Source organism: Neomonachus schauinslandi, chromosome 1 (genome assembly GCF_002201575.2).
Source record: "Neomonachus schauinslandi chromosome 1, ASM220157v2, whole genome shotgun sequence".
NCBI classification, from domain to species: Eukaryota; Metazoa; Chordata; class Mammalia; order Carnivora; family Phocidae; genus Neomonachus; species Neomonachus schauinslandi.
The window spans coordinates 153669151-153681979 of NC_058403.1; the positions used below are offsets into that span (position 1 = coordinate 153669151).

General features: G+C 41.1%; 1 protein-coding gene across 15 annotated transcripts in view; it reads right to left on the reverse strand.

Moving 5' to 3' along the window:
* The window catches only part of CLASP2 (cytoplasmic linker associated protein 2), a 183368-nt gene extending 175185 nt beyond the window's left edge, over positions 1-8183 (reverse strand). For all 15 annotated transcript variants that reach the window (XM_044920799.1, XM_021677581.2, XM_044920794.1 and 12 more), the window contains exon 1: positions 7989-8183. In XM_044920799.1, coding sequence (XP_044776734.1) covers positions 7989-8183 — 195 coding nt within the window. The remainder of the gene's footprint in view (positions 1-7988) is intronic.
* Positions 8184-12829: the final 4646 nt, after the last annotated feature.

Genomic DNA, 12829 nt, shown 5'->3' on the forward strand with positions numbered 1-12829 from the left:
TATGTTACAATGCCTACATCATTAACCTCACTTCATCTCATCATTTCATTATCCCACATCATCACAAGAAGGGTGAGTATAGTACAAGGAGATTTTGAGAGAGACCACATTCATATAGCTTTTTTTATAGTATATTGTTATAAATGTTCTGCTTTATTATTGCTGTTAATCTCTTATGGTGCCTAACATAAATTAAACTTTCTCACAGGTATGTATGTATAAGGAAAAACATAGTGTGTATATAGGTACGATCTGCTGTTTCCAGCATCTGCTGGGGAGTCTTGGAAATGTATCCCCCACGGATGAGAAGGGACTACCATTTATAGAGAAAACCTAAAAGAATCCACAAACTGCAGGAAAAATGTTTTGAATTACAGGCAGGTTGGTCACAAAAATCAATATCCAAAATGCCATTTCAATATATCAGAAAGCATAATTTTTTAAAAATAAAAAAATAGGATTTATACTCTCAATAACTATTAGAATAAATCTAACAAAATGTGTTTAAGACTTATTTGGAGAAAATAATGAAACATTAATGAGACATATTGAAGAAAACACAGGGGCACCTGGGTGGCTCAGTCGGTTAAGCATCTACCTTTGGCTCAGGTCATGATCCCAGGGTCTTGGGATCGAGCCCCCACATCGGGCTCCCTGCTCAATGGGGAGTCTGCTTCTCCCTCTCCCTCTGCCTCTCCCTCCATTGGTGCTCTCCCGCTTGCTTTCGATCTCTCAAAAAAATAAATAAAATCTTAAAAAAAAAAAAAAAGCACAAATAATTTTCATGGGTAAAAGAGGTCATTATAAAGATATCCAATCTGGGGCGCCTGGGTGGCTCAGTCGTTAAGCAACTGCCTTTGGCTCAGGTCATGGTCCCAGGGTCCTGGGATCGAGTCCCACATTGGGCTCCCTGCTCCGCAGGAAGCCTGCTTCTCCCTCTCCCACTCCCCCTTGCTTGTGTTCCCTCTCTCACTGTGTCTCTGTCAAATAAATAAAATTAAAAAAAAAAAAAGATACCCAATCTTCCCCCCAAAAGAGGATATTCAATGTAATTCCAATAAAAGCCCCAATTTTTTAGTGCAACTTGACTGATTCTAAAATTCACATGGGTTAGTAAATAAAGACCCAATAATAAGCCAACACATTCCTAAAGAATATGGTGGGTGAATTTGATATAGCAAATATCAAAATTTACCATGGAGCTAGAGACAAATGACTTTCCTGAATTTCCATTTGGACATCTTTCAACTTAGCCTACATCTTGGCTAAGGGTCCTTTCAGTAGAATAAGAAACCATCAAGAAAGAAGAGAAGAAAACAACTAGAGCTATCTTCCAATTTGCTCCTCACCACTTCCTTACGAACTCAAATGCCTCCATTCAGGTTATTTTATTATTTTTTAAGATTTTATTTATTTATTTGAGAGAGAAAGACATCATGAACAGAGGGCAGAGGAGAGGGGCACAGGGAGAAGCAGGCTCCCCACTGAGCAGGGAGCCTGATACGGGGGGGGCTCGATCCTGGGACTCCGGGATCATGACCTAAGCCAAAGGCAGACTGCTCAACCGACTGAGCCGCCCAGGCGCCCCTCCATTCAGGTCCTTTAAAACATAAAAGCAAAACTAGTGTACTTTCTAATAGGTACATATAAAATACAAAAGCAAAAATAGAAACATATTATAAATATAAAAGTATAAAACATAAAATATTAAAAAAACTAAAAGCAAAAATAATATTTTTTAACAGGCAGAAAAACAGAAACTCTAAAAAGCAAATTTGGGGCTAAGACCAAGCTTAAATTTTAGGGTGTTTTAAAGTCATAAAACTGAAATTTAAAAAAATTCATGAAATTTTATTAACCCCAAGAAGTCCCAGAACCTTTAGGGTCATTTTCCCATTCTCTTTCTCACTCTCCCTTTTCACCTCTGAATGAGAGGTGGTTTAACATATCTGAGTAACTAATGTGATGTCAATAAAATCACACACAAGTTGTCGCCTTGGCCAGAGTTTCATTTAATTCAGTATGTTTAATTTTCCAAATAGTTTAAATCAGAAATGTTGTCCAACAACAAAGCTAAATAAATGCACGAGACAGTAATGACTACTTGCAATTTAAGAATCACAACTAGAATTTCCCATGTAAAAGTCAGCCTAACAACAATTCTTGAAATCTAGGAAGAAGATAAGCTTAATTCATAATCACAGATGTTTTCCACCGTAAGTAGAAAAGAAAAAAAGGTATGTATTCTTTGTAAGAAGCAGACTTCCTGTAATGCTCCTCTCATTAAGCCATATTAATGGTTTACAGGACATTTTTTCCACAAATTAACTCAGCATCTAAGAAAATGAGTAAAGAATGGGATAGACGAGGGGCGCCTGGGTGGCTCAGGCGTTAAGCGTCTGCCTTTGGCTCAGGTCATGATCTCAGGGTCCTGGGATCGAGCCCCGCATCAGGCTCCCGGCTCAGCAGGAATCCCGTTCTCCCTCTCCCACTCCCCCTGCTTGTGTTCCCTCTCTCGCTGTCTCTCTCTCTCTCTCTCTCTCTGTCAAATAAATAAATAAGTAAAATCTTAAAAAAAAAAGAATGGGATAGAGTAACTGTCAAGTAGAGCTTCTATGCACAGATTAAGTAAGTAAAACCTGATGGCTTACAAAATTGAAAACCTAAAAAGAATTAACAGGTTATTTTTATGTAATTATATAAATAATAAAACTATTTCCCTCAAAAAAAGGAGGGAAACAAATGACTTAAAATTAAAGGTAGTGATTAATTCTAGATCAAGTGAGCGGGACAAGACAGGAGAAGTATAATCCAATATTTCCACTTCTAGACATATACCCAAAAACAGTTATTCTAAACTGGGGGAGGGGGTAGTACAACACACTGTTATTCCTTGGAGCTGTGCGGCCCAAAGGTACATGGCCATACTTAGCAGTCCTGCTGCCAGCCATTCAAGTAAATGAAAATCCTGTTTGAAATTATCAGAGCCTAGAACTTTTCTTTTGCATGGTTTTAGTAAATAAGTTTTCCAGCTGGTAAATCAAGGGACAAATGTGCTTTAATTTAGATTTAACAAACACTGAGAGCCTGCTATGGGTATAAATGCTGGGAGGTGGGTACACACCCTAATGGGAATCTTAAGAAATTCCAATTCTTTCAATTTTCTCAGGAAAGTAGCAAGTAAGGCCATTAGCTGACACTGAATATAGAATAGATACTGGTAGGTCTGAGGGGGAGCGGAACAGATATAAAATAGTTTGTCTAAGACTGAATGAACTAGAAAATACAGTATGATTGCCAGCCACCAATAAGGGCCCCCTTGAAGGTCAGAAATTTAAAATGAAATCAGAGGTTTTGTGTTCTTCTCCATCTACCTTTAGTTGCAGGTGTAGGCACCACAGGTGTGGGGGTAGGCAGAGTTGGCTTAACCAGGATTCCATTTTATCAAATCACGACCATAAACGAGTATGAATAGGGAGAAGAGAATTAAGAATGAATGTTGGGAGGGGCGCCTGGGGCTCAGTCGTTAAGCGTCTGCCTTCGGCTCAGGTTATGATCCCGAGGTCCTGGGATTGAGCCCCACATCAGGCTCCCTGCTCGGCGGGAAGCCTGCTTCTCTCTCTCTCACTGCCCCCTGCTTGTGTTCCCTCTCTCGCTGTGTCTCTCTCTGTCAAATAAATAAAATCTTTAAAAAAAAAAAAAAAGAATGAATGCTGGGTGTGATTGATTGACCAGGAAATGGAAGCTCAGACTAGAGGAGTGTGGGATAGTTAAAAGCTAACTGGATTGGGGTGGTCAAACTCTTTAAGTTGGAGTACTCAACAAAAATAAGGTTCAGGATTTAGAGTTCTAGGATATCACAATCACCAATAGTAATGCCACTTGTAAGTCTGAATCCCCAGCAACCACACACCCGTAGTGGTCTGAACTGGCTGTGGTAGCATCTACAGCAAAACTATGTACTGGTACAGCCATCTAGCTACCATTATGGGGCATTTACATACTGAACTCTATTTTATCCCATTACAAGTTACATATAATTTTCTTTTTTTAGTACAGCTAGGACATTATTGGGATTTTAAAAAATTATGTGTCCTCAGTATTATCTATAAATTTTATTTCAGGATTATAAGGGAGACATTAAAAGAGGGCACTGAATCTGACAGGGTTCAGAATCACTGCCCTAATCAAACTCTCATGCAAGGAGACAATGTAAAAGAACGTTTACAGTAAAAAATAAAAAATGTGGACATTCTTTATTGTAAGTTGGGGCGCCTGGGTGGCTCAGTCGTTAAGCGTCTGCCTTCGGCTCAGGTCATGATCCCACGGTCCTGGGATCGAGCCCCGCATCGGGCTCCCTGCTCTGCAGGAAGCCTGCTTCTCCCTCTCCCACTGCCCCTGCTTGTGTTCTCTCTCTCGTTGTCTCTCTCTCTGTCAAATAAATAAATAAAATCTTTAAAAAAAAAAGAATAGGCAAGGTCCATATATAAAGACAGATCTCAAACAATTTTTGTTTAAGCAAGCTAAGAAATGGTATATTTTAAGAAACTAACAGTTTATAAGAAATACAATCAAGGTGAAGCTGACATTGGAAAGTCTCATCCTTCAAATGGCAAAGGGGCTGTGATTTTGGATTCTGAGAAGACTTGAAATCTTAGCATATTACTTAGCTCAGCACTTCATAGTTATATAAATGCTATTTATTTCTCCATTTTTAGACTCAACTTACTGTTACATTTGCAGATAAACAATATAAAAAAGTAGAGCTGATAAATGATAGGATACTGAAGAGTTTTAGATAAGTAAAGAAAGGGAGTAGGAAAATCTTAACCTCCCTAGGTTCAAGTACTCCTCCATCAATTTGCCAAGTATATGAGAGGTGCTCAAGAAAGGCAATTATCGGGTGCCTGGGTGGCTCAGTCACTTAAGCGTCTGCCTTCGGCTCAGGTCATGATCCCAGGATCCTGGGATCGAGTCCTGCATCGGGCTCCCTGCTCTGTGGGGAGCCTTTCTCCCTCTCCTCCCCACTTGTGCTCTCTCTCTATCTCTGTCTGTCTCAAATAAATAAAATCTAAAAAAAAAAAAAAGGTAATTATCCTTAATTCCTCTCTTTCAACCCAACAGGAGGTCCCACTGGCTCTATCACCAAAGTGTATCTCAAAATCTTGCACTTCTCAACATTGCCATCTTTACAATCTACTCTCCACAAAGCAGCCACCCCTCTACATAAAACCCTCCACTGACTTTGAATAAAATCCTATAAGGCTCTTTCCACCTGCCTCCCCAATTTCATCTTTCTTAACACATCATTCACTTATAAACTCTAGCCATGTTGTCCTTTATGTTCCTCCACAGAACTAGGGCCTCCACATTTGCAGTTTCCTCTGCCTAAATCATCCATCACTCCTATATTTATTGCACGTCTACACCCAAATTTCACCTCCCTTTCTTGACTACCTGCATCCTACCCAACACTCCCTATTCCCTTCACTGTTTTTTTTTTCTCCAAAGTACTCACCACCTCTAACATAGATTCTAGTTACTCATCTGTGTGTATTCCTCTACCCCCACTAGAATCTAAGTCCACAGAGGCAAGGATTTTTGTTTTCCCACTATTGTATCTGAAGTACCTAGAAGAGTGCCTGCTCATGGTAGGTACTCAATAAATATCCAAATGAAGCTAAATGAATGAGATTTACTAGTCTTGTTCACAGCTGGATCCTCAGTATCTAGAACAATACCCAACATATAGTATAATCACTCAAATTTTTGGAAGTAATGATGGTTATTAAGATACTCAAATTCTAAAGTAGTATCAAATCTGAAGAAAACTGTATTTTGTTCAGCATAATTTGAAATTTAAGTACAATTCTCTATTTGTGTGTATGTTCAAAAAATTCCATGATACGCTTTTCCTAAAGACTTAAATATGTGTTATTCTACCTTGGGTAAAAAATGATGACCTAGTTTGGTAACTTAGTTTATAAAACCCAAGCAAGAAACTAACCCAAATGCCCTCTAACAATGTCAGAAAAGGTTTTATATACAGCATCCAGCAGAAAGAAGAGAACTAATGACTCAAGAAGGAGAAAGTAGAATTGATGAATTAATGGCCTTAAGTAGGCAAGAGACCATGGAATCTAAAATTCATGTAGTGGGATTGATACAGTAAGTGAAACAGAGAAGAAGGTAGAATATACAGCACAGCTACAAGGGCGTGTGTAGGTAAGGTTGTGGAAGCCTGTGGCAGTTTTCTTCTGATTGTGTAAACTGTCTCAGGCTACAGTATCTAGTAAGGAGCATGGAGAGAATGTGTAGTAAAGAGATGAGAACCTGGTCAGATCCCTGATGGATTCTAATTCTTAGGGACCAGTTGAAAGGAAAATACAGCACTAAGTAGGAGTGCTTAAAGACATTAAAGAAAAACTGGGATATTGTGGTATTACAGAAGCCAAGAGATGTGTTTCAAGAGATGGGACTGATCAAATGCCATTCACTGAAGGTACATCTTTAGAGTGAAATGGTCCAAAGCCAACTCACCATGGCTGACGTAGAAGGTGACACGATGGTATATCTGAAGATTGAAATGGTCCAAAGCCAACTCCCTATGGCCAGCGTAGGTGACACCCTTCACTTGGGAAGGGGAGCAAGCATTACCAAAGAGCTGACTTTCTACAACAGCCTATGTTGCAACATAAAATCAATTATCTTGAGTGTGCATATGTCCTCACAGTGTAAGTAAATTTAGCTTGTTTCTCCCAAAGAAATAATAACCTCCCAAACAGTTGATATATTATTCAATATTAACGTTTTCTAAAGTTTTAAAAAATAATGAAATAGTATGTAATAGAGCATCAAGGTGGTTAATTCCCATAGGGTTTATTATCCTTGTAAAAGTCAACCCCTTCCAAGACTCATGTAAGTTTCACCATTAAATCTGCACAGTAATTGCAGAGTTTGACTTTCTACTCTAGGACAATAAAGCTTTCAAAGTACAGCCTATTCGCAGGATTATAAGCATAAATTACTTAGAAAAATCACTTCATCCGTAGATTTGAGCCAGCATTTTAAAGCAACACTGCCACCAGAAGACTAGAAAGAAAAATAACTGCTAAAAACTACAGTACAGGCTCAGTACAGAATATTTACCTGGTCTCTCAACTTGGCTACATTACAGCCTGCCTACTACCAGCTCTTCAAAAACACTCATTCTTCTTGTAACTCGTAATTTTTTTTCATCATCAACTAATCCACTGGGACACGTTTCACTAGGTCACCTACTAGTGCACAGGTTTCAAATCCGAGTCAGTCCTCAACTGCAGCAAAACAAATTAACAGGAAGCGTTCAACTACTTTCCGTCGACAATAAATGAAAAACAAATACATAATGCCCCGGGGTCAGCACCTTTGTATTAGATTTAACGGTAAACTTAATCAGGCAATCAGGCACCTGATTAAGCTCTAAAGATCCCTTAGAGACGAAGAGCACAACCTTCCAGACTCAAAATTTTAAAAAGAAAAAGAAACAAGATTAAGTAAGATAAAAAGCACTAATTAAGAGGAATTAATTGACACTCTTTTGAACTTAAAAATTGTATCCTAATGTCCTATGTCTTGGTCTAACAGTGTTTACAAGATACGTACAAATGCAAAAAGTCTTCGAGCGCTTTCTGTATGCAAAGTATCGATGATTTTTTAAATAGCTGATTAAACATTGTGTCCTAATGCCAAAAAAACTCCGCACTGTGTCACGGAATCGCTGAATTTGTCACTGTTCACAACTGGGGAAAAACTTGGTCCTGGTGGGAACTAAGTCCCCGACTCGCGTCCAGGGACCCTTGAGCCTACAGGTTTCCCCTTCACGGGGCGGTTCCGAGGCGCCAGGCGCACCCCGGGGGCTCGCCTGGCTGGTCGCGCGCGTCCGGGATTAAAGGGCTGGCCGGAGAGGGCGTGCCTGGCCCGGCCGCGCCGCCGCCGCCGCCGCTTACCCGGTAGTTGCTCGAGCCCACCCAGCCGGTGAGCGCATCGACCGTCTTGCCCAGGCGGCCCAGGTCCTCCTCCAGGTCCGGGATGGCGCCGGGGGCGCCGAGATAGAGCAGCAGCTCCTGGCCGACCTGCAGGCGGCCGCCGACGTCCTTCTGCTGCACCTGGGCGCTGAAGTACTCCATGCTGCGGGGCTCCATGGCCGCCCGCCCGTGAGGGACCAACTTTTGCCGAGCGCCGCCCAGCCGCCAGCGCGGGTCCCCGCGGGAACGGGCCGGACGCGCTCGGTGCGGCCGACGCCCGGCTCACGGGGTGCGGCGGGCGGCGGGACTAGCGCCAGGCGCCGAGCGGCCCCCAAACTACTCAAACTCGGCGCCCCCCGCAACCCAGCCCGCTTTAGAGGCCGCGGCCGCCGACGACGTCAGCACGCGCGTGACGTCAGCGCGACGCCGGCGAGCGCCCTCCCCTCCCGACTGCAACTTGCCGGCGGCGGCTGCTCCCGAGGAAGCCGCTGGGCATAGTGGGACCCCTGGCGGGAGTTGGGGTCCAACTGGATCAGCACCTTTCTAGAGGCTGGCCCATATCGGGCATCTACTATCGCAGCGTCCTTCCCTCACTCTGTAAGATAGAGAACGCTTCCAAGTTTTCTTCTGCTTGAAGTCAGTACTTGGGCAAGTTTCTGGTACTTGGAAATCCCCCTTCCCCATCTCCACACTTTTTTTTTTTAACCTTGTAAGAATACACTTCCTCATAAAAGAACACCATGACCCCTGCTTCCAGTCACCATGGTTGATTGGGTCACCATGTAATTTTTTTTTTTTGTTTTTAACTGAGGTTTAATTTACATGTTATAAGACACACGTATTTTAAGTGTACAGTCTATGAGTTTTTGGCAAATGTATTCACCAGGGTAACCACAGCAACAACGAATATGTAGCACATTCCCACCACGCTGGTAAGTTCCAGGAACTTCCCAGTCAATAACCACTCCCTCCCAAGCAATTCTAATCTAATTTCTATTACCTTAGCGTAGTTTTTCCCGTTCTTTAACATCACATCACTTCATACAGTCTGTACTCTTTTGAGCCAGACTTCTTCCCCTTAGCATAATGTTTTGAGATTTACCCAGTACTGTTGGTGTTTCAGTAGTCCCTCTTTATTGCTGAGTAGAAGTCCATTGTATGGAAGCAGTACAATTGTTGACCCATTCACCTGTGTATAGACCTTTGCGTTTCCATCTTTTTAATAATTATGTATAAAGCTGCTATAACCGTTAGTGTGTAAGCCATTGTGTTGGCACATGTTTTCTTTTCTCTTGGATAAACACTGAGGACTGGAATTACTAGGTCTTCAGATAGGCGTGTATTTAACTTGAGGAGAAACTGCCAAATTGCCGTCCAAAGTGGCTTGACCATGTTACACCCTCACCAGCAGTGCTTGAGAGATCCAGTTGCTCCACGTTCTCCACCGGATTTAGTATGGTCAGGGTTATTAGTTTTAGACAAAAGTGACTGCTACTCCTAGCCCTCCATTCACCTTTCTGAACTCAGGGATCACACTAGATGATCTTCAAGTCACAAAAAAACTAAATAGTCTTCAAGTTATAAGATAATAAGATGTCATTTGAATAACCCTGGAAGTACCTATAAAATGCTTAGTAAACACTGATTACTATTACCCATATAAACCTGTGTGTGTTTCATTAATTTATCAACAAATATCTTCTGACCACTTGTTACATGCCAGAGATTGCCAGATTCCATAGATACAAAGTTCATTTAAATCTCCACCCACAACAAACTCAAATAGAGAAGAAAAAAAAAATATTTCCAGGATGCTACAATGGGATAAGCAAAGGGTTTTGGGAAGCCTAGATGGGTTCCTTATCTAGGTGGCGCTGCGAATGGGAGTAGGACAGTTGTAAATCAGGGAAGGCTTCCTGCAAGAGGTTATATTTAAATTGAGATTTGAGGGTACATAGGAATTAACTAATTAAAGAAGGGGTTTCCTGGGGGAAAAGTTTATCTACAAAATGTAGTCTTGACTGTTGCAACACTACAAAATCTACATATTTCTCTATATCACTGTTGTCTATCCTAGGTTAAACATCATTAGAACAGAAAGTTCTCAGACTTTCTAGCTCACAGCACTTAGTATCTCAGTCATTTTTTTCACATACCTCTAGATAAAAAAAAAACAACCAACAAACCTAAGAAATACCACCTACTGAATAGTAAGATCCAAAAAACTTAATGAACTTAGTAGCCTTATGAAAAAAATACACAGAAATTGAGAAAAATACATTTCTAAAGATTTATTTATTGGAGAGAGAGAATCCCGGGGCGGGGAGGGGGGGAGAGGAAGAGGGAAAGAATCCCAAGGAGACTCCATGCTGAGAGCGGAGCCCAAGGCAGGGCTCCATCTCATGACCTGATCATGACCTGAGCAGAAAGACACAAGCACAAGTTGGATGCTCAACCCCCTGAGCCATGCAGGCACCCAGAGAAAAATACATTTTTTATTTTATTTTTCAATAACCACACTTAGGTACTTACGAGATGTCTGTACCTCTTGGTCACTGTGCAATTTCTCAAACCTTGGATTCAAATGGGATTGATTCTGCCATCTTCATTCTGTTGTACATAGATTTCCATGCAGCACAGAAAACACCCTTGCAAAGATATGACATCAATGGTAGAAATGTACCACAATTTAATGTTGAAACTGTGAACTTCCTGGAGCCAGTATAGTTCTGACAGATGCCAGGTGTAACTGTTTCCCTTTAAAATTTAAAATATCCTGGACTGCTCTAGGTGAGCTTGCTGTAGCACCCTGGGGTGCCTGAGCACACAGTTTAGGAAACTTGGTAGACAGATACCTGACAAAACCCAAGTTCTCAGAGAGACAAAGAACAGGAAACAAACAGCAGCTCATATAGGAAGAAGGCATGTGTCCAATGAGAACTCAGTTTCACAAAGGCTGTTGCCTGAAGAGCTCAGCTTGACTTATGCTAGGTCTTTCAATCCTGTAAGCAATCCTATATGGAAGGTATTGAATCCCCATTTTAGAGACAAGAAAGCTTTGGCTCAGAGGTTAAGTCTCTAGTTGGTTTCAGATGCATGATTAAAACCAAGGATGTCTGGCTTCTGTGGTCTCCCAAATACATAATCTTAAAGGAAAGAAAATGAAAAAAATATTTTTTTCATTACCAAAATAATAACCCTCCTTGTGTAACATAGACTTTCTTTGAATGTCTCTATAATATTTCCACTTAGAACCTGCCTTTCTTTGAATTACTATTTATTTATTTTTTTATTTATTTGTTTGTTTATTTGTTTATTTATTTTGAGAGAGAGAGAGCATGTGAGCAGGGGGAAGGGCAGAGGGAGAGGCAGAGAATCTTAAGCTGACTCTGTGCTGAGTGTGGAGCCTGATGTGGGGCTCGATTTCACAGCCCTGAGATCATAACCTGAGCTGAAACCAAGAGTCAGAGATTTAACCATCTGAGTCATCCAGGCACCCCTCTGAATTACTATTAAAAAGAAAAAGATAAGGAGATGAAGGAAATGGGTAGGAATCTTAGGGAAAAAACAGTGTAGGAAACATCTACATTCTTTCCTAAGCAGTCACTAAAATGTATCTGGTAGCACAAGTCTATTTTTAACTGGCAACAAGACTGAAATAGAGCATTTAAGTACAGGAGACTGACTTCCTGACCTATTTGTTCATTATTTGTGATGATAGTGGAAACTATGAGCAGACTTTGTTATGACATTGGACTTTATTTTCCATTTGAAGACTAAGAGACAAATCACTGCTAGTTTGAAACCGTACTTCAATAAATATCCATCAAGTAGGGCACTATGTTAAAATACTAGAGTGGGAGAGGGGCATTAGATGACTTACCAAAGGTAGATCACAGCCCTCCTCAGAGGTTAAGTATGTACACAAATGTTCAGAGCAACTTTATTCAAAATAGCCTAAACTGGAAACACCCCAGGTGCCTACCAACTGGAAATAAAGGCATACAAGGGAATTCTGCAAAGCAATAAAAAATAAACTATTGATTCACTCAACAATGAGGATGAGTCCCAAAAAAACTATGTTGAGGGCTCCTGGGTGGCTCAGTTGGTTAAGCGACTGCCTTCAGCTCAAGTCATGATCCTGGAGTCCCGGGATGGAGTCCCACTTTGGGCTCCCTGCTCAGCAGGGAGTCTGCTTCTCCCTCTGACCGTCCCCCCTCTCATGCTCTCTCTATCTCATTCTCTCTCTCAAATAAATAAATAAAATCTTAAAAAAAAAAAAAGCTATGTTGAGCACAAGACACAAAAGAGTGATTCTATATGAAGTTCCAATGCAGGGAAAATTTACTAATGGTAATATAAGTTATCACAAAGAATGGGAGTCAGTGGATATTGACTAAGAGGGAACATTCTGCATCTTGATCTGAGTGGTGATTATGTTACAGGATTGCAGGGTTCTTGTCTCACAAAGTCGAAGAATGAATCTCGCAGACACAAAAGGGTGAAGTGAAGTGAACGTGAAGGTGAGAGCAGAAAGCAAAGAAGCTCTCTAAAGTGAGAGGGGTCCCGAATGGGTTGCCACTGAGGGCTTTTAGTGGCAGTCTTTATTGAGAACTGCCTGGGAAGCTTATGGCCTTGAGTTTCTTGTGCTGTCTTGGTTTGAGCATAGACTATTGATAACACCCTTATTGACTTAATTCTTTGAGGTTTGGCCATTTTCTGTGATACACTGTAGCCGCCAAAGAAAAATACTCCCTAATATTTAGGACCAGCTGGTCTGTTTCCTTATCTCTTGTTCACTCTTACTTAGTGCTTCTGCCTGC